Source organism: Pan paniscus, chromosome 18, assembly GCF_029289425.2.
Source record: "Pan paniscus chromosome 18, NHGRI_mPanPan1-v2.0_pri, whole genome shotgun sequence".
Classification (NCBI taxonomy): domain Eukaryota; kingdom Metazoa; phylum Chordata; class Mammalia; order Primates; family Hominidae; genus Pan; species Pan paniscus.
The window spans coordinates 32,808,616-32,836,251 of record NC_073267.2 but is presented as its reverse complement, the minus strand read 5'-3'; the positions used below and the strand labels follow the sequence as shown (position 1 = coordinate 32,836,251).

Sequence of the window (27,636 nt, the reverse complement as noted above, 5' to 3'; positions counted from 1 at the left end):
AAAGTGGGAGCAGGAGACCTTAGAACTGGGGAGGGGGAGAGGGAGGGGACATGTGGCAACAGCAGCTCAAGTGAGTCAGGTCTCGTATCCACACCTCAGCCATTTCCGCCTCCCCTAGAATCCACAGCCACTCTGCAAGAGGAAGCTGGGGTTTGTGGTTCCTGTTTTGCCTGGGAAGAAAGAGTAGCAGTGAAGAGGGGGCTGGTGGGAGCTCTGACACATTTCGGCATCATTAACGCTTCCCCCAGGGGCAGAAGGGGCCGGATTGGTGGCTCTGGGGTGCATCCCCTCACCTATGATTAGGCTTGCAAAAAAGAACTTGGCTAAACTTTATATTGTGGATATCTGTGTCTGCCTCCCACCTTCCTGTGACTTCCTTGATGGCAGATGCCATGTATGAAACGCTGCTGAATTTCTAGAGCCCTGCACGTTAGTAGGACTCCATTTTCCATCAGCTGAGTGACCTGGGAGGCACACTAGAGAGGGCACATTTCTTTTCTTTTCTTTTCTTTTCTTTTCTTTTTTTTGAGACAGTCTCACCCTGTCACCCAGGCTGGAGTGTAGTGGCGCAGTCTCAGCTCACTGCAACCTCTGCCTCCTGGGTTCAAGTGATTCTCCTGCCTCAGCCTCCCGAGTAGCTGGGATTACAGGTGCGTGCCACCACACCTGGTTAATTTTTGTATCTTTAGTAGAGACAGGGTTTCACCATGTTAGCCAGGCTGGTTTCGAACTCCTGACCTCAGGTGATCTGCCCACCTTGGCCTCCCAAAGTGCTGGGATGACAGGCATGAGCCACCATGTCCAGACGAGAGGGCACATTTCCAACTGCATTCTGAAGGCCTGGTGGTGAGAAAGAGCATATAGAGGTGGCACAGCCCATAGCAGAGATGAGGCCAAGGACAAGAAGAGAATGCAGGATGCCGCTTTCCACCTAGAAGAAGGTAAGGGTATGATTCCTTATTTGGAACTACATAAAGTGACCTTGCTCTACTTCTCTTCCCCATACCCTCCTTCTCCCCTCCCCAGCCCCACTTTCCTATTCCAATTAGGGCAATTCTATGAAATCACAGCATCAGAATCTTAGGCCTTAAAATCATTTAGTCTGGCCAGGTGCAGTGGCTCACGCCTGTAGTCCTAGCACTTTGGGAAGCCAAGGCGGGTGGATTGCTTGAGCTCAGGAGTTTGAGGCCACCCTGGGCAACGTGGCAAAATCCAGTCTCTACAAAAAATACAGAAATTAGCTGGGCACAGTGGTGCGCACCTGCTGTCCCAGCTACTCGGGAGGCTGAGGTGGGAGGATCACCTGAGCCTGGGAGGTCAAGGTTGCAGCAAACCAAGATCCTGCCACTGCACTCCAGCCTGGGGAACAGAGCAAAACCCTGTCAAAAAAAAAAAAAAAAATCTGGTCTAAGCACCACCTTTGATGGAGGCAGGAATCCTGCAGCAGCCTGGAGCCAACCCAATGGCTCCCTGCCTCTGGTGCTCTATTTCTTATCACCATACAGGTCTCTAAGTTCACCTTTAGGTCTAACATTTTATGAATGATTGTCAGCAACTTTCCAATTTTTTTCATATATATATATTTATTTTATTTTATTTTTTACTTTTTCTTTTTTTGAGACAGGATCTCACTCTGTCACCCAGGCTGGAGTGCAGTGGCGTGATCATAGCTCACTGTAGCTTCAACCTCCTGGGCACAAGTGATCCTCCCACCTCAGCTTCCAAGGTACCTGTGACTACAGGAATGCGCCACCATGCCCGGCTAATTTTGTTTTATATATATATATTTGTACCTTGGTTTTCTCATCTGTAACACCAGGGGTTGAAGTGCTGTGATATTTTTTGGTTCTAGGATAATTTGGAAATAGGGATCTCTTAACATCTTGGATACTGCCAATAGATCATTCAGGAAATCCCTTTAGATGAGTGTTATGTTTACTTAGGTCTCTAAAACAATTTGTAAGGTCAACAGATGGGGATAAGAATGACCTGAAGCTGGTCGTCTTTGTTCGCAACCAGAAACAGTCCTGCCTCAAAAAAAAAAAAAAAAAAAGGGAGTAGGCAGGTGGCCATATTTGTTTCTGGCAAGTGAGTGCTGAAGGAAAGGAGCTGAAGCCTCCCACAGCCATAACTGGTGCTGGCAGGCTACTGTCTCGGTCTTGGGCGCCACTGATCTAAGGTCACGGCTCTGCTTGCTGCTCCCACCTGCTCCAGTTTAAAACCTGCGGTTCCAGGGTTCTCCAGCCCCTCCCTTTCTCACGCTCCGAAGCCGAGAAGGCCCAAAGCGAAGACAGAGAGGACCCGGAAGTAGGGAAAACCTCTGAGCACGTGATGGGGGAACACGCGGGTGCTGTCACGTGATCCGACAAACGGCCTCTGCATAGTGCAGAACATTCTGCTGCTTTTAAAGGTACAGGCCTCAGGGTCCCTGCTGTAGACGGGGCGGGGGCAGAGTACGATGGGTGGGGCGTGGTGGGTCGTAGGGCGCTCGAGATGGAGCCCCCAGCTTTCTTGATGGATCGCGGGGCGCGAGTGCCCTAGACAAGGCGGAGCTGGGACCGGCAATCGGGCGTTGATCCTTGTCACCTGTCGCAGACCCTCATCCCTCCCGTGGGAGCCCCCTTTGGACACTCTATGACCCTGGACCCTCGGGGGACCTGAACTTGATGCGATGGGAGGCTGTGCAGGCTCGCGGCGGCGCTTTTCGGATTCCGAGGGTGAGTATTCCCGCCCACCCTCATGGAACGACCACCTCTGGCTCGCAGCCCACCTGAGGGGAATGAGAGCTGACTCGGCCCCAGGAGGACACGCATGGAGCGGTCGTGCACCTGAGAGTAGGTGGGGGTCATGCCCTCTTCTCGCTCTCCCAGGGGAGGAGACCGTCCCGGAGCCCCGGCTCCCTCTGTTGGACCATCAGGGCGCGCATTGGAAGAACGCGGTGCGCTTCTGGTGAGTGGCCTGAGACTTCAGCAAGTGACAATGGCATGAGAAGAGGGAAGTGACCGGAGGAAAGGGGGAAGAAAGAGTTAAGCTGCGCAAAGGAGCTGAACCCAGAAATATTTACTGAATCCACTGGTTTGCCCCGGGGGCAGCATGTAAAATTTCCAAACTTCACTCCTTATCACCTTCCGGATTTAGCAAGATCCTCATACCTACCACCTGTAGGATTATTTACTTTTTTCTTCCAGCCAATTCAGCCTTAACGTTTTTTAATGCACATATTTTTAAAAAGAAAACTTTAAATCACGACTCCACTTGGAAAACCAGCGTTTTCCTAATGAACGTTTAAATAAATGCATCACTACTAAAATTTTTATTTTTTTAATTTATTTTATTTTATCTTATTTTTTTTTCTTTTTGAGACAGGGTCTTGCTCTGTTGCCCAGGTTGGAATGCAGTAGTGCAATCACAGCTCCCTGCAGCCTGGAACTCCTGGGCTCAAGTGATTCTCCCACCTCAGCCTCCAAGTAGGTGTGGCTACAGGTGTGCACCACCGCATCTGCCTAATTTTTAAATTTTTTTATAGAGATGGGGGTCTCACTATGGGACCTGGGCTGGTCTCAAACTCGTGGCCTCAAGTGATCCTCCTACCTCAACCTTCCAAAGTGCTGAGATTACAAGCATGAGCCACCATGCCGGGCCTGAACCTTTTTTCTTTTTTTTTTTTTCTTTGAGCCGGAGTCTCTCTCTGTCCTCCAGGCTGGAGTGCAGTGGCGCAATCTCGGCTCACTGCAAACTCCGCCTCCCAGGTTCACACCATTCTTCTGCCTCAGCCTCCGGAGTAGCTGAGACTACAGGCGCGTGCCACCACGCCCGGCTATTTTTTTGTATTTTTAGTAGAGATGGGGGTTTCACCGCGTTATCCAGGATGCTCTCGATCTCCTGACCTCGTGATCCGCCCGCCTCGGCCTCCCAAAGTGCTGGGATTACAGGTGTGAGCAACCGCGCCCAGCTTTTTTTTTTTTTAATTTTATTTTATTTTTGAGACAGAGTCTCACTCTATCACCCAGGCTGGAGAGCAGTGGCACAATCTCGGCTCACCGAAACCTCCACCTCCAAGGTTCAAGCGATTCTCCTGTCTCAGCTCCCCGAGTAGCTGGGATTACAGGCGCGTGCCACCAGACACAGCTAATTTTTTGTATTTTTAGTAAAGACAGGATGTCACCATGTTGGTCAGGCTGGTCTGGAACTCCTGACCTTAGGTGATCCGCTTGCCTCCACTTCCCAAAGTGCTGGGATTACAGGCGTGAGCCACCGTGCCCCGCCCTGACATAGGGGGCTTTGGGATCACAGACTTGGATTCACTTCCAGCCTCCAAGGCCTCTCCCAGAAATTCTCTGTGACCACTCTCCTTTTTTTTTTTTTTTTTTTTTTTTTTTTGAGATAGAGTCTTGCTCTTGTAGCCCAGGCTGGAGTGCAATGGCACAATCTCGGCTTACTGCAACCTCCGCCTTTCGGGTTCAAGTGGTTCTCCTGCCTCAGCCTCCTGAGTAGCTAGGATTACAGGCATGTGCAACTTCGCCCAGCTAATTTTGTATTTTTTAGTAGAGATGGGGTTTCTCCATATTGCTCAGGCTGGTCTCGAACTCTTGACCTCAGGCGATCCGCCCGCCTCGGCCCCTCAAAGTGCGGGAATTACAGGTGTGAGCCACTGCACTCGGCCTCTTCCTTTTTATTTTTTATTTTTGTGACAGGGTCTTGCTCTGTCACCCAGGCTAGAGTGCAGTGGCATGATCACAGTTCACTGCAGCCTCTGACTCCTGGACTCAAGCAATCCTCCCACCTCAGCCTCCCAAGTAGCTGGGACTATAGTGCAAGCCACCACACCTGGCTAATTTTTAAATTTTTTGTAGAGATGGGGGTCTCGCTATCTTGCCCAAGCACCAAAGCCTGTATTTTTGACCCCAACATTGAATGAGGATGGGATCTGGTGATAGAGGGGAAAAAAAGAGGGGGCTGATTGAAGGGCACAGGTAAGGGAAGGTTTGGCACAAAAGCTACAGATGGCTGCAGGATGAGGAGGGAGTTGAGACCTGTCCTGCTCCTTCCAGGCTGCTGAGCCTTTGCAACAACTTCTCTTATGTGGTGATGCTGAGTGCCGCCCACGACATCCTTAGCCACAAGAGGACATCGGGAAACCAGAGCCATGTAAGTGACTCTCTACCACCACCACCATGGTTAGTCCCTGTGGGAAGATGAGGGGGTGGGACAAGGTGGGGTAAAGTTTCCAGTCTCTGGCTGGGCGCAGTGGCTCACACCTGTAATCCCAGCAGTTTGGGAGGCTGAGGCGGGCGGATCACTTGAAGTCAGGAGTTCGAGACCAGCCTGGCCAACATGGTGAAACTCCGACTCTACTAAAAATACAAAAGCTAGCTGGGTGTGGTGGCACACACCTGTAGTCTGAGCTATTCAGGAGGCTGAGGCAGGAGAATTGCTTGAAGCCAGGAGGTGGAAGTTGCAATGAGCCAAGATCACACCACTGCACTCTAGCTTGGGCAACAGAGTGAGACTCCATCTCAAAAAAAAGAAAGCTCTTGAATGTGTTATCTAAACAAAGTCCATTTACAGGGCCATCTGTGGCCTGTGGTCTAGTAGTGTGAGACTCATATGGAAACCCCCTCTTCATTGTGCATGCAGAGACGCTGAGGTCCTGAGAAGTCAGTCACTGCTGACCCAAAGCCATCCTTCAAGTGAAGGCAGAGCTGGGACGGGAGCCAGGCTCTGTGTGTCTATCCCTCTGCCTCCAGGGTGAAAGACATGCTTTTCTCCCATTAGGTGGACCCAGGCCCAACGCCGATGCCCCACAACAGCTTATCACGATTTGACTGCAACTCTGTCTCTACGGCTGTGCGTACTCATCTCACCTGGTCCTTGCCTGACCCAGGGCCCGTGGGTCTATAGACCCCACTCCCAGCCCTTCACTACCCAGCTGGGACTGTCATGATTAAAACAGTTGAGACCTGGGCTGGGCGCACTGGCTCACACTTGTAATCCCAGCACTTTGGGAGACCAAGGTGGGAGGATCACTTGAGCCTAGGAGTTTGAGACCAGCCTGGGCAGTATAGTGAGACCCCCATCTTAAGGAAAAAAATTAAAAAATATATATATGTGTATAATAATTGAGACCTTAATATAATTTCTGAGGCTGAGGCGGATGGATCACTTGAGACCAGGAGTTCAAGACCAGCCTGGCCAACATGGTGAAACCCCATCTGTACTAAAAGTACAAAAATTAGCCAGGCATGGTGGTGCACGCCTGTAATCCCAGCTACTCGGGAGGCTGAGGCAGGAGAATCACTTGAACCCAGGAGGTGGAGGTTGTAGTGAGCCAAGATCGAGCCACTACACTCCAGCCTGGGTGGCAGAATGAGACTCACTCTCAAAAAAAAAAAAAAAAAAAAAAATATATATATATATATATATATATATATATATATATATATATATGTTCTGAGTCCTTTCTGTCTGTAGCATATATTAGCTCGTTTAAGCCACACAGCAGTCCTGTGAGCTAGGCGCTATGATATTCCCATTTTCCAGATGAGGAAACTGAAGCTCAGAGAGTATAAACTCTTGACACACAACTAAGGAGTGGCAGAGCTGAGACTTGAACCCAGGCGTGCCTGACTCCAGAGCCTGTGTTTGTAGCAGGCCTGTTTGGCCAGCTCCTGCCTCTCCTTGGCCACGTGGTTGGGAGGGTTGTCCCCTGGAAGCTCTGCGGTCTCACTCTATTCTCCTGTCCCAGGCTGTGCTCCTGGCGGACATCCTCCCCACACTCGTCATCAAATTGTTGGCTCCTCTTGGCCTTCACCTGCTGCCCTACAGGTCTGGGTGAGGGTAGTGGGAGGCAGGGTGGGCAGGAGCTGAGAAAGGGGAGGCCGGGATGGCTGAGATGCTGAGAGTAGAGACCGACCTTCCCCCTCCCTTCCCTTCTCACCCCCTCAGCCCCCGGGTTCTCGTCAGTGGGATTTGTGCTGCTGGAAGCTTCGTCCTGGTTGCCTTTTCTCATTCTGTGGGGACCAGCCTGTGTGGTGAGTGTGTGGTTCTGTGTCAAATGGGGAGCCCCGAGGAACCGCATCAGAGCATTTGTGGGAAGAGTCTCCCCAGCCTCCCAGAGGAAAGGGATTCATTCTGTCACCCTTAGAAGCCTGCTAGGGCTATCAGCAGTAGGAGATGGGAGACTGGGACAATTTGGAGGGGTAGGCAGTGGAGGAGATGGGAGAAAATGGATGAATTAGATGGAGATTGAGGTGAACAAAGTCAAGACTCTGTGATGGACCAGGCACAGTGACTCATGCCTATAATCCCAGCACTTTGGAAAGCCAAGGCAGGCAGATCACCTGAGGTCAGGAGTTCGAAACCAGCCTGGCCAACATGGAGAAACCCCGTCTCTACCAAAAATACAAAAATTAGCTGGGTGTGGTGGCAGGAGCCTGTAATCCCAGCTACTCGGGAGGCTGAGGCAGGAGAATCTCTTGAACCTGGGAGGCAGAGGTTGCAGTGAGCCGAGATCACGCCACTGTACTCCAGCCTGGGTGACAGGGCGAGACTCCGTCTCCAAAAAGAAAAGAAAAGAAAAAGACTGATGAAGGGGCAGAGACATCAAGGGTGCATGTCTGCCCCTGGTCTGATAACTGGGTGGATGGAGGTGCCACTCTCCATGAAGGGACACGCAAGGGAGTGGGGCTCTGCTTCAGACCTGGAACCTGGCCTATGCATGGGATCTATTGGAGCCTCTATGAGCTGATACTGAGGAGGCCATGGCCAGACACATTAGAGGCCTGGGCAGTGTGGCAAGGTGAGGTGTGACCATCCCAGTGCTTGTCCTCCCCCCAGGTGTGGTCTTTGCTAGCATCTCATCAGGCCTTGGGGAGGTCACCTTCCTCTCCCTCACTGCCTTCTACCCCAGGTAAGCAGGTGGAGCAGGGAGTGTGGGGAGAGGCTGTCCCATGGTCAGCCTAGGTCCTCCTGAATGTTCCTGTGTTCTCCTTCCCAGGGCCGTGATCTCCTGGTGGTCCTCAGGGACTGGGGGAGCTGGGCTGCTGGGGGCCCTGTCCTACCTGGGCCTCACCCAGGCCGGCCTCTCCCCTCAGCAGACCCTGCTGTCCATGCTGGGTATCCCTGCCCTGCTGCTGGCCAGGTGAGCTACCCTGAGCCGGGAGGGAGAGGGGTCCAAGGAGAGAAAACTTGGCCATGGCTGGGTGTGGTGGCTCACGCCTGTAATCCCAGCACTTTGGGAGGCCAAGGAGGGCGGATCGCCTAAGGTCAGGAAACCAGCCTGGCCAACATGGTGAAACCCCGTCTCTACTAAAAATACAACAATTAGCCAGGTGTGGTGGCGGGTGCCTGTAGTCCCAACTACTCAGGAGGCTGAGGCAGGAGAATCGCTTGAACCCCGGAGGCAGTGGTGGCAGTGAGCCGAGATCGTGCCATTGCACTCCAGCCCGGGCGACAGAGTGAGACTCTGTCTCAGGAAGAAAAAAAAAAGAAAGAAAAGAAAACTTGATTATGATTGCAATCTTCAAGTCCCTACCTTGCTGTGAAGGGAGGCGGAATCTGGACTCTGATAGCCCCAGGTGTGAGTCCTGGAGCTGCCACTTTTTAGCTTTGTAGTGTTGAACGAGTTACTCCACCTCTCTGAACCCTCAGTTTCCCCATATCTCAAATGGCAGTTGTTCTTGCTTTCCTTGGAGGTGATGAGGGTAATGCATTCAGCACAGTGTGGTTCCCAAGGTGATTAGAAGTAGGATGAGGGTGGACTTTATTTGATTAGTTCCTTTTTTTTTTTTTTTTTTTTAATCAGTGTTGACCAGGTTGGCCTCGAATGTGTAGCCTTGCCTGCCTGAGTGCCAGGGCAACCGGCCTGAACCATGGTGACTCCCTTTTTTTTTTTTTTTTTTTTGAGACGGAGTCTCATTGTGTCACTCAGGCTGGAGTGCAGTGACTGGTGTGATCTCAGCTCAGGTTTTTGTTTTTGTTTTTGTTTGAGACGGAGTCTCGCTCTGTTGCCAGGCTGGAGTGCAGTGGCGTGATCTCGGCTCACTGCAACCTCCGCCTCCTGGGTTCAAGCGATTCTCCTGCTCAGCCTCTCAAGTAGCTGGGACTACAGGCGTGTGCCACCAGGCCCAGCTAATTTCTGTATTTCTAGTAGAGGCGGGGTTTCACCATGTTGGCCAGGATGGTCTCAATCTCTTGACCTAGTGATCCACCCGCCTCAGCCTCCAGAAGTGCTGAGATTACAGGTGTGAGCCACTGTGCCCAGCCAAGACCTCATCTCTTAAAAAAAAAAAAAAATTATTTTTTGGCCAGGCGCAGTGGCTCACGACTGTAATCCTAGCCCTTTGGGAGGCCGAGGTGGGAGGATCACTTGAGGCCAGGAGCTCGAGTCTAGCCTGGGCAACATGGCAAAACCCCTTCTCTACCAAAAAATACAGAAGTTAGCCAGCCAGGTGTGGTGGTGCACGCCTATAGTCCCAGCTACTAGGGAGGCTGAGGTGAGAGAACTACTGAAATCCAGGAGTTCAAAGTTACGGTGGGCTATGATTGTGCCATTACCCTCTAACCTGGCCTAGCCTAGCCTAGTGAGACCCTGTCTCAAAACAAATAAATAAATAAATAAGATGTCAAATAATAAGAGCTCATGCTTGAGTCCTTGCTAAGCCACTGTTGTATGCTTTACGTGTCATTTAAGACTCATTGATAATGTCCTCATTTTCTGAATTACTATTTCATGGTCTATTTTACAGACCAGGAAATTGCAGTTCAGAGAGCTTAAGTCATGTAGCTGGAAAGGGGTGGAGCCAGGATTCACATAAACCCAGCTAGTCTGGGCCAGGCACAGTGGCTCATGCCTGTAAACCCACCACTTTGGGAGGCTGAGGCAGGCGGATCATCTGAGGTCAGGTGTTCAAGACCAGCCTGGCCAACATGATGAAACCCTGTCTCTACTAAAAATACAAACAAAAAAAAAAATCTAGCTGGGCTTGGTGGTGTGTGCCTGTAGTCCCAGCTACTCAAGAGGCTGAGGCAGGAGAATTGCTTGAACCTGGGAAGTGGAGGTTGCAGTGAGCCAAGATTGCACCACTGCACTCCAACCTGGGTGACAGAACCAGACTCCATCAAAACAAACAAACAAACAAACAAAAAAACAGCTAGTCTGATTCCAGGGCACTTGGTGGGAGGCAGCACACCTCTGTCCCAACCTCAACTTCCTGGGAGACTCCCCAAAGTGGCAGAGCCCACAAGGGTGTCTCCTTCCTCTGCACCCCGAATGCGTAAAGTACCCATCACAGCACTTCCCACAGCCCTTCATTCACTCTTCCTCCTCCTTCCCCACTCATTCCTTGACCCTTCTCATCCCCCAGCTGGGGAGCAGGGGCACAGAGATGACTTGGACATGGATCCGATCCCAGCAAGACAGGATGTGTTCTTTTTGTTTTCTATTTTTTGAGACAGAATCTTGCTCTGTCACCCAAGCTAGAGTGCAATGGCGCGATCTTGGCTCACTGCAACCTCCGCCTCCTGGGTTCGAGCAATTGTCATGCCTCAGCCTCCCAAGTAGCTGAGACTACAGGCACAAGCCACCATGCCTGGCTAATTTTTGTATTTTTAGTAGAGACAGGGTTTCACCATGTTGGCCAGGCTGATCTCGAACTCCTGACCTCATGATCCACCCGCTTCGGCCTCCTAAAGTGCTGGGATCACAGGTGTGAGCCACCAAGCCTGGCCAGCAGGATATTTTCACCAGGAGTCACAGGCTCAGGTGCTTCAGACAGGCAGGAAACCAAGATGAATGAGGCAGGCTGGGAAAAAGGTAATAGGGAACGGCAAGGATTACAGCCATGTGAGAGCTTATTTTAGCTGAAGCTTAAGGTAGGGGATTATGGCAATGCGAACAGCTGGTGGGGAGCAGACAAATGCTGCACCCGATGATCTGGATTTTTTTTGGAGTCTCAGAGACTTGTGTTCAAGATGCAAGCATAAAGAAGTACTAGAGGTTTGTATTCCAAATGCATGCATACACTAAGCAAAATATAATGAGGAGTGCTGCTTTTTTTTTTTTTTTAATAGGTAGCTAAGCTCAAAGGGAAGACAGAATCTTCTTGGTTCCAGAATAAGGAGGAAAATCAAAGCCACAGTGGTGGGGGCAGTGGGGACGGTGAAGTCAAGCAGCCTATGGGAATGCAGGAATCCCCTACGATTGGCATTTTAACACCCACATGGGGGCCGGGCAAGGTGGCTCACGCCTGTAATCCCAGCACTTTGGGAGGCCGAGGCGGGTGGATCAGGAGGTCAGGAGTTCAAGACCAGCCTGGCCAACATAGAGAACCCCCCCACCCCCACGACCCGCCACCGTCTCTACTAAAAATATAAAAAATTAGCCAGGCATGGTGGCAGGCACCTGTAATCCAAGCTACTCAGGAGGCTGAGGCAGGAGAATCGCTTAAAGCCAAGAGGCAGAAGTTGCAGTGAGCCAAGATCACACCATTACACTCCAGCCTGGGCTGTAATCCCAGCACTTTGGGCTTTGGGAGGCTGAGGTGGGTGGATCACTTAAGGCCAAGAGTTCGAGACCAGCCTGACCAACATGGAGAAACCCCGTCTCTACTAAAAATACAAAAATTAGCCGGTATAGTGGCACGTGCCTATAGTCCAAGCTACTCAGGAGGCTGAGGCAGGAGAATCACTTGAACCCAGGAGGCGGAGATTGCAGTGAGCTGAGATCACACCTCTGCACTCTGTTCAGAGAGCTTTGGGATCACAGACTTGGATTCACTTCCAGCCTCCAAGGCCTCTCCCAGAAACTCTCTGTGACCACTCTCCTTTTTTTTTTTTTTTTTTTTTTGAGATAGAGTCTCGCTCTTGTAGCCCAGGCTGGAGTGCAATGGCACAATCTCGGCTTACTGCAACCTCTGCCTTTCCGGTTCAAGTGGTTCTCCTGCCTCAGCCTCCTGAGTAGCTAGGATTACAGGCATGTGCAACTTCGCCCAGCTAATTTTGTATTTTTTAGTAGAGATGGGGTTTCTCCATATTGGTCAGGCTGGTCTCGAACTCCTGACCTCAGGCGATCCACCTGCCTCGGCCCCTCAAAGTGCTGGAATTACAGGTGTGAGCCACTGCACTCGGCCTCTTCCTTTTTATTTTTTATTTTTGTGACAGGGTCTTGCTCTGTCACCCAGGCTAGAGTGCAGTGGCATGATCACAGTTCACTGCAGCCTCTGACTCCTGGACTCAAGCAATCCTCCCACCTCAGCCTCCCAAGTAGCTGGGACTATAGTGCAAGCCACCACACCTGGCTAATTTTTAAATTTTTTGTAGAGATGGGGGTCTCACTATCTTGCCCAAGCACCAAAGCCTGTATTTTTGACCCCAACATTGAATGAGGATGGGATCTGGTGATGGAGGGGAAAAAAAGAGGGGGCTGATTGAAGGGCACAGGTAAGGGAAGGTTTGGCACAAAGGCTACAGATGGCTGCAGGATGAGGAGGGAGTTGAGACCTGTCCTGCTCCTTCCAGGCTGCTGAGCCTTTGCAACAACTTCTCTTATGTGGTGATGCTGAGTGCCGCCCACGACATCCTTAGCCACAAGAGGACATCGGGAAACCAGAGCCATGTAAGTGACTCTCTACCACCACCACCATGGTTAGTCCCTGTGGGAAGATGAGGGGGTGGGACAAGGTGGGGTAAAGTTTCCAGTCTCTGGCTGGGCGCAGTGGCTCACACCTGTAATCCCAGCAGTTTGGGAGGCTGAGGCGGGCGGATCACTTGAAGTCAGGAGTTCGAGACCAGCCTGGCCAACATGGTGAAACTCCGACTCTACTAAAAATACAAAAACTAGCTGGGTGTGGTGGCACACACCTGTAGTCTGAGCTATTCAGGAGGCTGAGGCAGGAGAATTGCTTGAAGCCAGGAGGTGGAAGTTGCAATGAGCCAAGATCACACCACTGCACTCTAGCTTGGGCAACAGAGTGAGACTCCATCTCAAAAAAAAGAAAGCTCTTGAATGTGTTATCTAAACAAAGTCCATTTACAGGGCCATCTGTGGCCTGTGGTCTAGTAGTGTGAGACTCATATGGAAACCCCCTCTTCATTGTGCATGCAGAGACGCTGAGGTCCTGAGAAGTCAGTCACTGCTGACCCAAAGCCATCCTTCAAGTGAAGGCAGAGCTGGGACGGGAGCCAGGCTCTGTGTGTCTATCCCTCTGCCTCCAGGGTGAAAGACATGCTTTTCTCCCATTAGGTGGACCCAGGCCCAACGCCGATGCCCCACAACAGCTCATCACGATTTGACTGCAACTCTGTCTCTACGGCTGTGCGTACTCATCTCACCTGGTCCTTGCCTGACCCAGGGCCCGTGGGTCTATAGACCCCACTCCCAGCCCTTCACTACCCAGCTGGGACTGTCATGATTAAAACAGTTGAGACCTGGGCTGGGCGCACTGGCTCACACTTGTAATCCCAGCACTTTGGGAGACCAAGGTGGGAGGATCACTTGAGCCTAGGAGTTTGAGACCAGCCTGGGCAGTATAGTGAGACCCCCATCTTAAGGAAAAAAATTAAAAAATATATATATGTGTATAATAATTGAGACCTTAATATAATTTCTGAGGCTGAGGCGGATGGATCACTTGAGACCAGGAGTTCAAGACCAGCCTGGCCAACATGGTGAAACCCCATCTGTACTAAAAGTACAAAAATTAGCCAGGCATGGTGGTGCACGCCTGTAATCCCAGCTACTCGGCAGGCTGAGGCAGGAGAATCACTTGAACCCAGGAGGTGGAGGTTGTAGTGAGCCAAGATCGAGCCACTACACTCCAGCCTGGGTGGCAGAATGAGACTCACTCTCAAAAAAAAAAAAAAAAAAAAAAAAAAAAAAAAAATATATATATATATATATATATATATATATATATATATATAGTTTCTGAGTCCTTTCTGTCTGTAGCATATATTAGCTCGTTTAAGCCACACAGCAGTCCTGTGAGCTAGGCGCTATGATATTCCCATTTTCCAGATGAGGAAACTGAAGCTTAGAGAGTATAAACTCTTGACACACAACTAAGGAGTGGCAGAGCTGAGACTTGAACCCAGGCGTGCCTGACTCCAGAGCCTGTGTTTGTAGCAGGCCTGTTTGGCCAGCTCCTGCCTCTCCTTGGCCACATGGTTGGGAGGGTTGTCCCCTGGAAGCTCTGCGGTCTCACTCTATTCTCCTGTCCCAGGCTGTGCTCCTGGCGGACATCCTCCCCACACTCATCATCAAATTGTTGGCTCCTCTTGGCCTTCACCTGCTGCCCTACAGGTCTGGGTGAGGGTAGTGGGAGGCAGGGTGGGCAGGAGCTGAGAAAGGGGAGGCCGGGATGGCTGAGATGCTGAGAGTAGAGACCGACCTTCCCCCTCCCTTCCCTTCTCACCCCCTCAGCCCCCGGGTTCTCGTCAGTGGGATTTGTGCTGCTGGAAGCTTCGTCCTGGTTGCCTTTTCTCATTCTGTGGGGACCAGCCTGTGTGGTGAGTGTGTGGTTCTGTGTCAGATGGGGAGCCCCGAGGAACCGCATCAGAGCATTTGTGGGAAGAGTCTCCCCAGCCTCCCAGAGGAAAGGGATTCATTCTGTCACCCTTAGAAGCCTGCTAGGGCTATCAGCAGTAGGAGATGGGAGACTGGGACACTTTGGAGGGGTAGGCAGTGGAGGAGATGGGAGAAAATGGATGAATTAGATGGAGATTGAGGTGAACAAAGTCAAGACTCTGTGATGGACCAGGCACAGTGACTCATGCCTATAATCCCAGCACTTTGGAAAGCCAAGGCAGGCAGATCACCTGAGGTCAGGAGTTCGAAACCAGCCTGGCCAACATGGAGAAACCCCGTCTCTACCAAAAATACAAAAATTAGCTGGGTGTGGTGGCAGGAGCCTGTAATCCCAGCTACTCGGGAGGCTGAGGCAGGAGAATCTCTTGAACCTGGGAGGCAGAGGTTGCAGTGAGCCGAGATCACGCCACTGTACTCCAGCCTGGGTGACAGGGCGAGACTCCGTCTCCAAAAAGAAAAGAAAAGAAAAAGACTGATGAAGGGGCAGAGACATCAAGGGTGCATGTCTGCCCCTGGTCTGATAACTGGGTGGATGGAGGTGCCACTCTCCATGAAGGGACACGCAAGGGAGTGGGGCTCTGCTTCAGACCTGGAACCTGGCCTATGCATGGGATCTATTGGAGCCTCTATGAGCTGATACTGAGGAGGCCATGGCCAGACACATTAGAGGCCTGGGCAGTGTGGCAAGGTGAGGTGTGACCATCCCAGTGCTTGTCCTCCCCCCAGGTGTGGTCTTCGCTAGCATCTCATCAGGCCTTGGGGAGGTCACCTTCCTCTCCCTCACTGCCTTCTACCCCAGGTAAGCAGGTGGAGCAGGGAGTGTGGGGAGAGGCTGTCCCATGGTCAGCCTAGGTCCTCCTGAATGTTCCTGTGTTCTCCTTCCCAGGGCCGTGATCTCCTGGTGGTCCTCAGGGACTGGGGGAGCTGGGCTGCTGGGGGCCCTGTCCTACCTGGGCCTCACCCAGGCCGGCCTCTCCCCTCAGCAGACCCTGCTGTCCATGCTGGGTATCCCTGCCCTGCTGCTGGCCAGGTGAGCTACCCTGAGCCAGGAGGGAGAGGGGTCCAAGGAGAGAAAACTTGGCCATGGCTGGGTGTGGTGGCTCACGCCTGTAATCCCAGCACTTTGGGAGGCCAAGGAGGGCGGATCGCCTAAGGTCAGGAAACCAGCCTGGCCAACATGGTGAAACCCCGTCTCTACTAAAAATACAACAATTAGCCAGGTGTGGTGGCGGGTGCCTGTAGTCCCAACTACTCAGGAGGCTGAGGCAGGAGAATCGCTTGAACCCCGGAGGCAGTGGTGGCAGTGAGCCGAGATCGTGCCATTGCACTCCAGCCCGGGCGACAGAGTGAGACTCTGTCTCAGGAAGAAAAAAAAAAAAAAGAAAGAAAAGAAAACTTGATTATGATTGCAATCTTCAAGTCCCTACCTTGCTGTGAAGGGAGGCGGAATCTGGATTCTGATAGCCCCAGGTGTGAGTCCTGGAGCTGCCACTTTTTAGCTTTGTAGCGTTGAACGAGTTACTCCACCTCTCTGAACCCTCAGTTTCCCCATATCTCAAATGGCAGTTGTTCTTGCTTTCCTTGGAGGTGATGAGGGTAATGCATTCAGCACAGTGTGGTTCCCAAGGTGATTAGAAGTAGGATGAGGGTGGACTTTATTTGATTAGTTCCTTTTTTTTTTTTTTTTTTTTAATCAGTGTTGACCAGGTTGGCCTTGAATGTGTAGCCTTGCCTGCCTGAGTGCCAGGGCAACCGGCCTGAACCATGGTGACTCCCTTTTTTTTTTTTTTTTTTTTTTGAGATGGAGTCTCATTGTGTCACTGAGGCTGGAGTGCAGTGACTGGTGTGATCTCAGCTCACTGCAGCCTCGGTCTCCCGGGCTCTAGTGATTCTCCTGCCTCAGCCTCCCGAGTAGCTGGGACTACAGGCCCATGCCACCATGCCTGGCTAATTTTTTATATTTTTAGTAGAGACGGGGTTTCACTGTGTTGGCCAGGGTGGTCTCAAACTCCTGACCTCAAGTGATCCACCTGCCTTGGCCTCCCATAATGCCAGGAATACAGGCGTGAGCCACCGTGCCCGGCCTGATTAGTTCTGTGTATTTTCATGCATATTACAAAACAGTTTGGCCGGGCATGGTGGCTCACACCTGTAATCCCAGCACTTTGGGAGGCCGAGGCGGGCGCACCACGAGGTCAGGGGTTTGAGACCAGCCTGGCCAATATGGTGAAACCCCGTCTCTACTAAAAATACAAAAATTAGCCAGGCTTGGTGGCGCTTGCCTGTAGTCCCAGCTACTTGGGAGGCTGAGGAGAAGAATCGCTTGAACCCAGGAGGCAGAGGTTGCAGTGAGCCGTGATTGTGCCACTGCACTCCAGGCTGGGCAACAGAGCGAGACTCCGTCTAAAAAAAAAAAAAAAACACACACTTTGAACTAGCCAGACACACCTGGCCCTTCACAAGGTTAGTGCTTAGGACAAGTCTAAGTAGAAAAAGTGAGTCCATTTAAAGAAAAATATTAAGTAAAAATATATATATACAGGAGGAATATGGATATGGCAAATAACATGAAGCCAGAACCTAAGTGACTAAAATCGAGGAAGTTCTGGCCTAGCACAGAGTGAACGTATAATTAATGGGAGCTAGAGCAACCATTAGAATAATAATGGCCAGAAAACAGAACTGACTCGCTAGGTATGAGCCAGCAGTCCGAACAAGGGCCTGCTGAGCACAGTGGCTCACAGCTGTAATCCCAGTGCTTTAGGAGGCTGAGGCTGGAGGACCACTAGAGGCTAGAAATTTGAGACCAGCCTGGGCAACATAGTGAGACTCCATTTATACAAAAAATGGAAAATATGAGGCGGGCTTGGTGGCACATGCCTGTAGTCCCCGCTACTTGGGAGGCTGAGGCGGGAGGATTGCTTGAGCCTGGGAGGTCGCGGCTGCAGTGAGCTATGATTGCACCACTGCATTCCAGCCTGGATGCTGGAGAAAGACCCTGTCTCTGAAAAAAATCAAAACAAAATGAAGGCCCATGAATAGGAACAAGGAGATAAATTCAGCTCCAAAGAAGGAAGCCTTTGTCCACAATTGGAGCTCTCCCGCACAGCGTAGAAGCCTTAGAGGCAGTGAGCTACCCATCTTTGGAAGTGTTCAAAGGTAGAGGTGTTCCCTGGGAAAAGTGGCCTAGATGGTCCCTGGGGACCTTCCCAGCCAGTAGGGTTTTCTGACCCTGCCTTCATCCTACTCCTAGCTATTTCTTGTTGCTCACATCTCCTGAGGCCCAGGACCCTGGAGGGGAAGAAGAGGCAGAGAGCGCAGCCCGGCAGCCCCTCATAAGAACCGAGGCCCCGGAGTCGAAGCCAGGTAGGAGACACAGACCCTCAGAGAGGTCACTTTCTTTCTCTCTGGGTTTGGCCTTTTCCTCTCTGCAATAGGCAAAGTTAAGAGGGGAAAGAGAGTGAGTGTACTGGTTATGGGAAAAGCCTTTGTCTATTTGAGAAATACTTGTTGAGGACGAGCACAGTGGCTCACGCCTGTAATATCCCAGCACTTTGGGAGGCTGAGGCAGGAGGACCGCTTGAAGGAGGACCGCTTGAAGGACTCAGAAGTCTGAGTCCAGCCTGGGCAACAGAGCAAGACCTTGTCGCAAAAAAAAAAAAAAAAAAAAAAGAAAAGAAAAGAAAGGAAGGAAGGGAGGGAGAGAAGGAGGGATATTAATTGAGTACTTACCATGTACCAGGCATTCCAATCACAAGTGCTGAGGCCCTGCGGTGGTGATAAGCTGGGATGTTCTAGAACCAGAGAATGGCCAGTGAGACTGGGCAGGGTGGGCCAATGGCCATCTGTGGAGCTGTACAAGAGACATTGGCCGGGCGTGGTGGTTCACACCTGTAATCCCAGCACTTTGGGAGGCTGAGGCAGATGGATCATCTGAGATCAAGAGTTTGAGACCAGTCTGGCCAACATGGTAAAACCCCGTCTCTACTAAAAATAAAAAAATTATCCAGGTGTGGTGGTGCATGCCTGTAGTCCCAGCCACTTGGGAAGCTGAGGCACGAGAATCACTTGAACCCAGGAGGCAGAGGCTGCAGTGAGCTGAGATTGCACCACTGCACTGCAGCCTGGGCAACTGAGTGAGACTCTGTCTCAAAAAATAAAAAAAAATTAAAAATCAAAGAGATGTGAAGAGGTCTCACCTGGTTAGGTTTTATTTTCATCATGATAAAGTATGTATATTACTCAAAGTTTACCATTTTATTATTTTTTATCTTACTTTATTTTTTTGAGGCGGAGTTTCGCTCTTGTTGCCCAGGCTGGAGTGCAATGGCGCAATCTCAGCTCACTACAACCTCTGCCTCCCAGGTTCAAGTGATTCTCCTGCCTCAGCCACCCGAGTAGCTGGGACTACAGGCACCTGCCACCACACATGGCTAATTTTTGTATTTTTAGTAGAGATGGGGTTTCTCCATGTTGGCCAGGGTGGTCTTGAACTCCTGACCTCAGGTGATCCGCCCACCTCAGTCTCCCAAGGTGCTGGGATTACAAGCATGAGCCACTGCGCCCAGCCATTTTAACCATTTTTAAGTGTCCAATCCAGTGGCACGTAAGTGAGTTCCCACTGTTGCGTGGTCTGGTTAATTCTGTCATACCGGTGCCTCTTTGCCGAGTCTTCAGTGTGAAAACTTCATCTGCCCTTCTCTCTCTGTTCCCCTGCAGGCTCCAGCTCCAGCCTCTCCCTTCGGGAAAGGTGGACAGTGTTCAAGGTTCGAATGATGGCTGGGGTATGTCCCTGTGGGGCTTGCTCACCTCCAGGCCCCCCACTTATATCTTCTGCCTTTTCCAGGGTCTGCTGTGGTACATTGTTCCCTTGGTCGTAGTTTACTTTGCCAAGTATTTCATTAACCAGGGACTTGTAAGTGAGGGGTGCTAGGAGGGGTGTGGAGGTGGCGATTGGGGCTGGGACCCACACGGCCCCGTCCATCTCCCCTGTCTGGTATTTGTTGCAGTTTGAACTCCTCTTTTTCCGGAACACTTCCCTGAGTCACACTCAGCAATACCGCTGGTAAGAGGAGCGAGGGCAGTGGGCTGGGAGGGTGCCGTGGTGATGCAGCTGCGCTGCCCAGTAGGCACCGGGGGGAGCGGGATGGTCCCTGGAGGAGCCTCCTCTCCTACCCTCAACCCTAACCTCAGGTACCAGATGCTGTACCAGGCTGGCGTCTTTGCCTCCCGCTCTTCTCTCCGCTGCTGTCGCATCCGTTTCACCTGGGCCCTGGCCCTGCTGCAGGTACCAAACCCCTGCCCCTCACTTCACTCCCACCTTGGCTCCCAGCTTGGCTCCCAGCTTCCCCAAACCCCCTGCTTCCCACTATCAGTGGGAAGTGTAAATTTTTTTTTTTTTTTTTTGAGACAGAGTCTCACTCTGTCGTCCAGGCTGGAGTGCAGTAGCGCAATCTTGGCTTACTGCAACCTCTGCCTCCCGGGTTCAAGTGACTCTCCTGCCTCAGTCTCCTGAGTAGCTGGGATTACAGGTGCCCGCCACCATACCTGGCTAATTTTTGTATTTTTAGTAGGGATGGGATTTTGCCATATTGGCTGGTCTTGAACTCCTGACCTCAGGTGATCTGCCGGCCTCAGCCTCCCAAAGTGCTGGGATTACAGGGAAGTGTAAATTGTACACTATCATTTCTTAGCACAGGGAACCAAAGTCCAGCAGAGCTCCATGTAAAATGTATAGCCTCAGGAGCCAAGCAAAACTGAGCTTCAGTACTCAGCCACTGTGTGACTTAGGGCAGGTCTCAGAACCTCTCTGAGCCTCAATTTCCTCATGTATAAACTGGGTGTGGCCAATACCTATTTTTCAGGGTAGTTGTAAGAAATAGAGATGAGAGAAAGAATCGAAGAACAAGATTTTGTAGTGTGTGTGTGTGTGTGTGTGTTTTAAGCATTGGGATTGGGCCGGGCCAGGTGGCTCATGCCTGTAATCCCAGCACTATGGGAGGCTGAGGCAGGTGGATCATTTGAGCTTGGTAGTTCAAGTCCAGCCTGGGCAACATGGCGCAATCACATCTCTACAAAAATTAGCCAGGTGCAGTGGCGCACACCTGTAGTCTTAGCTACTGGGAAGCTGAGGTGGGAGGATCACTTGAACCCATGAGGTCAAGGCTGCAGTAACCAAGGTCATGCCACTGCACTCCAGCCTAGGCAATAGAGCGAGACCCTGTCTCCCAGAAAAAGAAAAAAGAAAGGAAAAGTCGGAACCTTCCTCTGTCGCCTAGGCTGGAGTACAGTGGCATGATCATAGGTCATTTACCTCAGGCAAAGAGACAGGCTTTCAAATAATGTTTCTAACTATAAGAAAATATACAGTTCTTTTATTCTAGATAGTTAATTATAATAGAATTGGTGACTTTGAAGTCAGTGGGTTATTTATCTTGAGGGTGGTGAGCAAATTCAACTGCCCTTGGCAAACAGTAGTTTACAGCTTTAAGGGTGCAAACACCCTTCCTTACAACAGTCTAATAAAAGGAGTTTCATATAACCAGCATTCATTGTTTCAAGGTTACAAATCCACAGCCCCTGCAGGTAACTGTTACAATAAACTGTCAACTGTGACAGGAAAGTCCTCTGCCTTTGAAATTTAGGAACTTGGCCAGTCCTGGTGGCTCACACCTGTAATCCCAGCACTTTGGGAGGCCAAGGCAGGTGAATCACCTGAGGTCAGGATCAGGAGTTTGAGACCAGTCTGGCCAACACAGTGAAACCCCGTCTCTACTAAAAATACAAAAATTAGTTGGGCGTGGTGGCACCTGCCTGTCATCTCAGCTACTCGCTAGGCTGAGGCAGGAGAATTGCTTGAACCCCGGATATGGAGGTTGCAGTGAGCCGAGATTGCAGTACTGTACTCCAGCCTGGGCCACAGAGCGAGACTCCATCTCCAAAAAAAAAAAGACTTAGGAACTCAATTCTGTGATAGCAAAATACAGAAATAGAGATTATACTTTAGGCTAGGTGTTGTGGTTCACACCTGTAATCCCAATGCTTTTGGAGGCTAGGGTGGGAGGATCACTTGAAGCCAGGAGCTTGAGACCAGACTGGGCAACATAGTGAGACCCCCCACCTCTACAAAAAATTAAAAAAAAAATAAGCCAGGTGGGAGAATTGCTTGAGCCCAGAAGTTTGAGAGAGCAGCCTGGGTAACATCACGAGACCTCATCTCTACAAAAAACAACAACAGGGTGTGGTGACATTCACCTGTAATCCCAGCTACTTGGGAGGCTGAGGCAGGAGGATTGCTTTAGCCCAGGAGTTCCAGGCTGCAGTGAGCCATAATCATGCCACTGTACCCCAGCCTGGGTGAGACCCTATCTCAAAAAAAAGGATTACACTTTCGTATTATGGCAAAAGCATGTAAATATCCTCCAGCCTCCTTCCTTATTTATCTGAGCAGTGCTGCAAGCCCAGGGTTTGTACCCACAAAACCCCAAATTTATAACTCAGGGTGCTTGTAGATACCACTGAAACATGTAGCTTATGGTTTTAAGCTACATGTTTTTAGCTATAATGTTTTTTGTTTTGTTTTGTTTTTTGAGATGGAGTCTCGCTCTGTTGCCCAGGCTGGAATGTAGCAGTGCAATCTTGGCTCACTGCAACCCCTGCCTCCCAGATTCAAGCGATTCTCAAGCCTCAGCCTTCCGAGTAGCTGGGATTACAGGTGCGCGCCACCAAGCCCAGCAAATTTTTTGTTTTGTTTTGTTTTGTTTTGTTTTTTAGAGACAGAGTTTCGCTCTTGTAGCTCAGGCTAGAGTACAATGGCGTGATCTTGGCTCACTGCAACCTCCGCCTCCCAGGTTCAGGCGATTCTTCTGCCTCAGCCTCCTGCGTAGCTGGGATTACAGGCACGTGCCACCACACCTGGCTAATTTTTGTATTTTTTAGTAGAGATGGGGTTTCGCCATGTTGGCCAGGCTGGTCTTGAACTCCTGACCTCAGGTGATCCACCCGCCTTGGCCTTCCAAAGTGCTGGGATTACAGGTGTGAGCCACCACACCTGGCTAGAGGTGTGTCCTTTTTAATGCTCATCTTTAAGTCCACCTCAGATTTAATGAATTAGGACCTCTAGGGTAAGCCCCGCTTGGGGCATTTGTACCTAGATCCCCAGGCGATTCTTACATATACGAAAAGTATGAACCGCCAGGAGGAGGCCTACACACTGCACAAGAGGCAATGTGGTGTGGTCAGGGCTGGGAGGATGGCACCTCCTTGAGAGACTGGGGCACAGAGGTGGGACCTACACCCTGGGGTGGGGATCAAAGAGGCTTCCTGGCCAGGTGCGGTGGCTCCTGCCTATAATCCCAGCACTTTGGGAGGCTGAGGCAGGGGGGCAGTGACTGCTTGAGACCAGGAGTTCGAGCCCAGCTGAATAGGATGCCCGGCTACTCCCACCTTGTTTTACCATCGTGAACCAACGGTTTTTCAAACGGGCAATTTTGCTGCCCAGGGGATGTTTGGCAACGTCTGCAGGCATGCTTTGGTTGTCACAACTGAGGGATGCTATGGGCATCTAGTGGGCAGAGGCCAGGGATCCTGCTAAATGCGCTGCCATATACAGGACAGCCCTCACCATGCAGAACAACCAGCACCAAATGCCAAGAGTGCTGCAATTGAGAAATCCTGGTTTCGATGGTCCCACTTCCTTTAAGAAGCCTCCATTTTTTTTTTTTTTTTTATGAGACAGGATCTTGCTCTGTCACCCAGGCTGGAGTGCAGTGGCACAATCATAGCTTACTGCAGCCTCCACCTCCTGGGTTCAAGCAATCCTCCTGTCTCAGACTCCCGAGTAGCTGGGACTGCAGGTGCGTGCCACCATGCTCAACTAATTTTTAAATTTTTTGTAGAGACGGAGTTTTGTTATGTTGCCCAGGCTGGTCTCGAACTCCTGGCCTCAAGTGATCATCCCACCTTGGTCTCCCAATGTGCTGGTATTACCTGCATGAGCCACTGCAGCAGGCTGAGGTTGAGAATTTTCTTTTTTTTTTTTTTTGGGATGGAGTCTCTCTCTGTTTCCCAGGCTGGAGTGCAGTGCTGCGATCTTGGCTCACTGCAGCCTCTGCCTCCCAGGTTCAAGTGATTCTCCTGCCTCAGCCTTCCAAGTAGCTGGGACTACAGGACCACTACACCCAGATAATTTTTGTATTTTTAGTTGAGATGGGGTTTTACCATGTTTAGTAGAGACCAGGCCAGGCTGGTCTCGAAATCCTGACCTCAGGTGATCTACCCACCTCAGCCTCCCAATGTGCTGGAATTACAGGCATGAGCCACCACACCCAGCCTATTATGAATACTTTTAAAAGGCAATCAGGCTGGGTGTGGTGGCTTGTGCCTTTAATCCCAGCACTTTGGGAAGCAAAGGCAGGCGGACCACTTGAGGTCAGGAGTTCAAGGCCAGCCTGGCCAACATGGTGAGACCTCATCTCTACTAAAAGTACAAAAAGTAGGTGTGGTGGCAGGCACCTGTGATCCCAGCTACTCAGGAGGCTGAGGCAGAAGTATCGCTTGAACCTAGGAGGCGGAGGTTGCAGTGAGCCAAGATTATGTCCAGCCTAGGCGACAGAGCAAGACTCTGTCTCAAAAACCAAACAAAAAAAGAGAATGAGACAGAGCCATATGCACTGATACAGAATGAGCTGCAAGATATATGAATAATGAAATAAGATGCAGGAAACAATGGTAGAGACAGATATGTTCCAGGTAGACGCACACACACACACACACATACCCTGATCTATATAATTCATATATATATATTGAATATATATATACACACACATATATGTATACATACACACATACAATACATCTATCTATATCCTTTCTGTCTCTATCTAGTCATTTCTTGGTATCCTCAGGGGATTAGTTCTAGGATTCCTGGGAGATACCAAAACCTGTACATACTCAAGTCCCGCAGTTGCCCCTGTGGAACCTGTGGTTACAAAATGTGGGCCCTTGGTATACATGGGTTTCAAATCCAGTGAATACTGTTATTTTTGATTGACATTTCGTTCCAGATGTGGAACCCACCTGTATGGAGGATTGACTGTATTTATTGAATAAAATCCACATATACGTAGACCTACACATTGTTCAAGAGTCAACTCTGTGTGTGTGTGTGTGTGTGTGTGTGTGTGTGTATACACAAAGAGAGATACGGAGAGAGAGGGCACAAAGGGACATCTGGAAGATAACGCTATAAACTGACAATTGTGTTTGCTTCTAGAGAGAAAAGCTGATGAACATGAGGTCAGGGCAGGAAGGAAACATTTTTTCCTGTCTATTTTTTCTTCCTGTGTATTCTGTTGTACCATTTTCATTTTGTAAAAATGTACACATATTATTTAAAAATAAAGAGAGCTGGGTGTGGTGGCTCACGCCTGTAATCCCAGCATTTTGGGAGGCCGAGGCGGGTGGATCACCTGAGGTCAGGGGTTCGAGACCAGCTTGGACAACATGGTGAAACCCCTTCTCTATTACAAATACAAAAATTAGCTGGATGTGGTGGTGCACGTCTGTAAATCCCAGCTACTTGGGAGGCTGAGGCAGGAGAATTGCTTGAAACTGGGAGGCGGAGGTTGAAGTGAGCCAAGATCATACCATTGCACTCCAGCCTGGGCAACAAGAGCAAAACTCCATCTCAAAAAAAAAAAAAAGATATTTATGGATTTACAGATGTACAATGAACCTTGTTTTTTTTTTTTAACTTTTTTTTGGAGACAGAGTCTTGCTCTGTCGCTCAGGCTGGAGTGCAGTGGCACGATCTTGGCTCACTGCAACCTCCACCTTCAGGGTTCAAGCAATTCTCCTGCCTCAGCCTCCTGAGTAGCTGGAATTACAGGCATCTGCCACCATGCCAGGTGAATTTTTGTATTTTTAGTAGAGATGGGGTTTCACCATGTTGGCCAGGCTGGTCTCGAATTCCTGACCTCAAGTGATCTGCCCACCTCTGCCTCCCAAAGTGTTGGGATTACAGGCATGAACCACCATGCCCAGCCTCATATTAAGTTTTGACGGTGCTGGGTGTGTTGTGAGTACATAGATGTCCATTGGAATAATCTTTATTCTTGTCTGTTGAAATATTTCACAATAAAAAATAAAACGGCCACGTGTGGTAGCTCATGCCTATAATCCCAGCACTTTGGAAGAGCATGCTCTTCCCTTCCCAGCACTTCCCTGTCCAGCTCCCATATCAAAACCACCTTGAAAAATGTAACAGTCCCTTGCACTAAAACCTCTGCCGATGGCGGCTCCAAACCACAGGCCTATAAAGACCTGCAAGATCTAGCATCGTCTACTTTTTTTTTTTTTTTTTTTTTTTTTTGAGACAGAGTCTTGCTCTGTCACCCAGGCTGGAATGCAGTGGTGTGATCTCTGCTCACTGCAATCTCTTCCTCCTGGGTTCAAGTGATTCTCCAGCCTCAGCCTCCCACGTAGCTGGGATTACAGGCAGGTGACACTGTGCCAGGCTAATTGTCGTATTTTTTAGTAGACACGGGGTTTTGCCATATTGGCCAGGCTGGTCTCGAACTCCTGACCTCAGGTGATCCACCCACCTCAGCCTCCCAGAGTGTTGGAATTACAGGAGTGAGCCACTGTGCCTGGCTAGCATTGTCTACTTTTTTTTTTTTTTTTTTTTTTGAGATAGAGTTTCGCTTTTGTTGTCCAGGCTGGAGTCCAATGGCTCGATCTCGGCTCACCACAACCTCCGCCTCCCGGGTTCAAGCGATTCTCCTGCCTCAGCCTCCCGAGTAGCTTGGCTTACAGGCATGCACCACCACGCCTGGCTAATTTTGTATTTTTAGTAGAGATGGGGTTTCTCCATATTGGTCAGGCTGGTCTCGAACTCCCGACCTCGGGTAATCCGCCTGCCTCGGTCTCCCAAAGTGCTAGGATTACAGGCGTGAGTGAGCCACCGCACCCGGCAGGATTATCTACTTCTATACTATTAATGCCTATTAATGCTGTAATTACACGCGTGAGCCACTGCGCCCCGCCGATCTTCGTGTTTTAAATCCCGACACCAACGCGCGGTAGGATTCGCGACGCCTGCAGCCAAGGTCTCAGCGCCCGGTTCCCTCAGGCTTGTCCCCGCCCCCTTATGGCGCGAAGGCCACTGGGACTTGTAGTCTCCCAGTGTAGTTAGTCGGCGCTTCCCGGAAGTGACGCGAGGACCCGCCTTCTCTCTCGGCGTTTCCGCTGTTAGGGCCCTGCGGTGTGACTCGCGGGCCCAGCTGGTTGGTATTTTTTGGGCCTCGTGCTTCGTGGTGGGAGACCCAGGTCAAGGTCCGGGTGGGGCCGGTGAGGGGTTGGGCGTCGGGAGGTGTTGGCTCGGGCCTCTTCGCGTGGCCGGTGACGCCTTGGCTCCCCCGCAGGTCCGGCCGTAGCACCTCCGCGCCGTCGCCATGTCGCGGTTTTTCACCACCGGTTCGGACAGCGAGTCCGAGTCGTCCCTGTCCGGGGAGGAGCTCGTCTCCAAACCTGTCGGAGGCAACTATGGCAAACAGTGAGTTGCGGGGGCTGTGGCTGTGACCATTCTGGGAGTGCGGGGTTAGGCAGGCTGTGGAACGCAGTGCACATGGGAGGGGATGGAGGTGAGGGCGGGGAGAGTGGGTTTGGACAATGACCGGAGTTTGCAGGATCGGAGCGGTGTTGGAGAGAGACAGCCTTAGAGGGCTGTGATAGCCGGTAGCCACCCACCAGGCACAAGGGATAGAATCACAGAGGTTTCCCAAGCCAGATCTGTTGCATCAGCTTCTTAACTGGCCTTAAGTCTACAGCCTCTACCTGTCTCATTTTACCGCCGAGAAGTCCTTAGTGACTTCTCACTGCTCACAGAAGGAAATGCAAAATGCTTGATTGGTATCTGGGAGCCCCCTGATGCGACTCTGAAGTCTGGTCACCTGCTGTGTACGCAGGTGCTTAAACATTTTATATGCCTGTTCACCTCTACGTAAATACCCGTCCGCCATTTCTGTACATTAATTTTTTTTTTTTTTTAC

At 50.6% G+C, this 27,636-nt stretch overlaps 2 protein-coding genes across 34 annotated transcripts in view; both read left to right on the top strand.

The window, feature by feature from the left end:
• The first annotated feature begins 15 nt into the window (after positions 1 to 15).
• On the top strand, positions 16 to 27,137 carry LOC129393030 (battenin-like). Of its 18 annotated transcripts, XM_055099698.2 has the most exons (21): positions 21 to 2,410; positions 2,596 to 2,717; positions 2,871 to 2,949; positions 5,052 to 5,148; positions 5,776 to 5,847; positions 6,746 to 6,825; positions 6,946 to 7,031; positions 7,837 to 7,909; positions 7,997 to 8,140; positions 12,517 to 12,613; positions 13,241 to 13,312; positions 14,220 to 14,299; positions 14,420 to 14,505; positions 15,311 to 15,383; positions 15,471 to 15,614; positions 17,838 to 17,950; positions 19,304 to 19,350; positions 19,431 to 19,499; positions 19,594 to 19,649; positions 19,778 to 19,871; positions 26,304 to 26,649. In XM_055099698.2, exons 2-21 carry the CDS (start codon positions 2,672 to 2,674, stop codon positions 26,646 to 26,648), a joined length of 1,953 nt encoding a protein of 650 aa, XP_054955673.2. In that variant the 5' UTR covers positions 21 to 2,410; positions 2,596 to 2,671; the 3' UTR covers position 26,649. The 18 variants fall into 18 exon arrangements, with proteins under 18 accessions (XP_054955670.2, XP_063453573.1, XP_054955673.2 ...); XM_055099695.2 differs by having other exon boundaries at positions 16 to 2,410; positions 2,596 to 2,949; XM_063597503.1 differs by having other exon boundaries at positions 20 to 2,410; positions 19,778 to 26,554.
• The window catches only part of LOC117978768 (eukaryotic translation initiation factor 3 subunit C), a 44,098-nt gene continuing 43,471 nt past the window's right edge, over positions 27,010 to 27,636 (top strand). For all 16 annotated transcript variants that reach the window (XR_008621374.2, XR_010110229.1, XR_008621365.2 and 13 more), the window contains exon 1: positions 27,010 to 27,140. Coding sequence is in view for 1 of the 16 variants with exons in the window: in XM_034951900.3 (XP_034807791.3) it covers positions 27,040 to 27,140 (101 nt within the window). In the remaining 15 variants the exon portion in view is untranslated. The remainder of the gene's footprint in view (positions 27,141 to 27,636) is intronic.

Excerpts from the sequence above, each read along its gene's own strand:
- LOC129393030 (XM_055099695.2), top strand. The coding sequence starts at position 2,672 with ATGGGAGGCTGTGCAGGCTCGCGGCGGCGCTTTTCGGATTCCGAGGGT. Across the intron at positions 2,950-5,051 it reads AAGAACGCGGTGCGCTTCTG|GCTGCTGAGCCTTTGCAACA; the intron begins GTGAGTGGCCTG and ends TGCTCCTTCCAG. Across the intron at positions 5,149-5,775 it reads CATCGGGAAACCAGAGCCAT|GTGGACCCAGGCCCAACGCC; the intron begins GTAAGTGACTCT and ends TTCTCCCATTAG.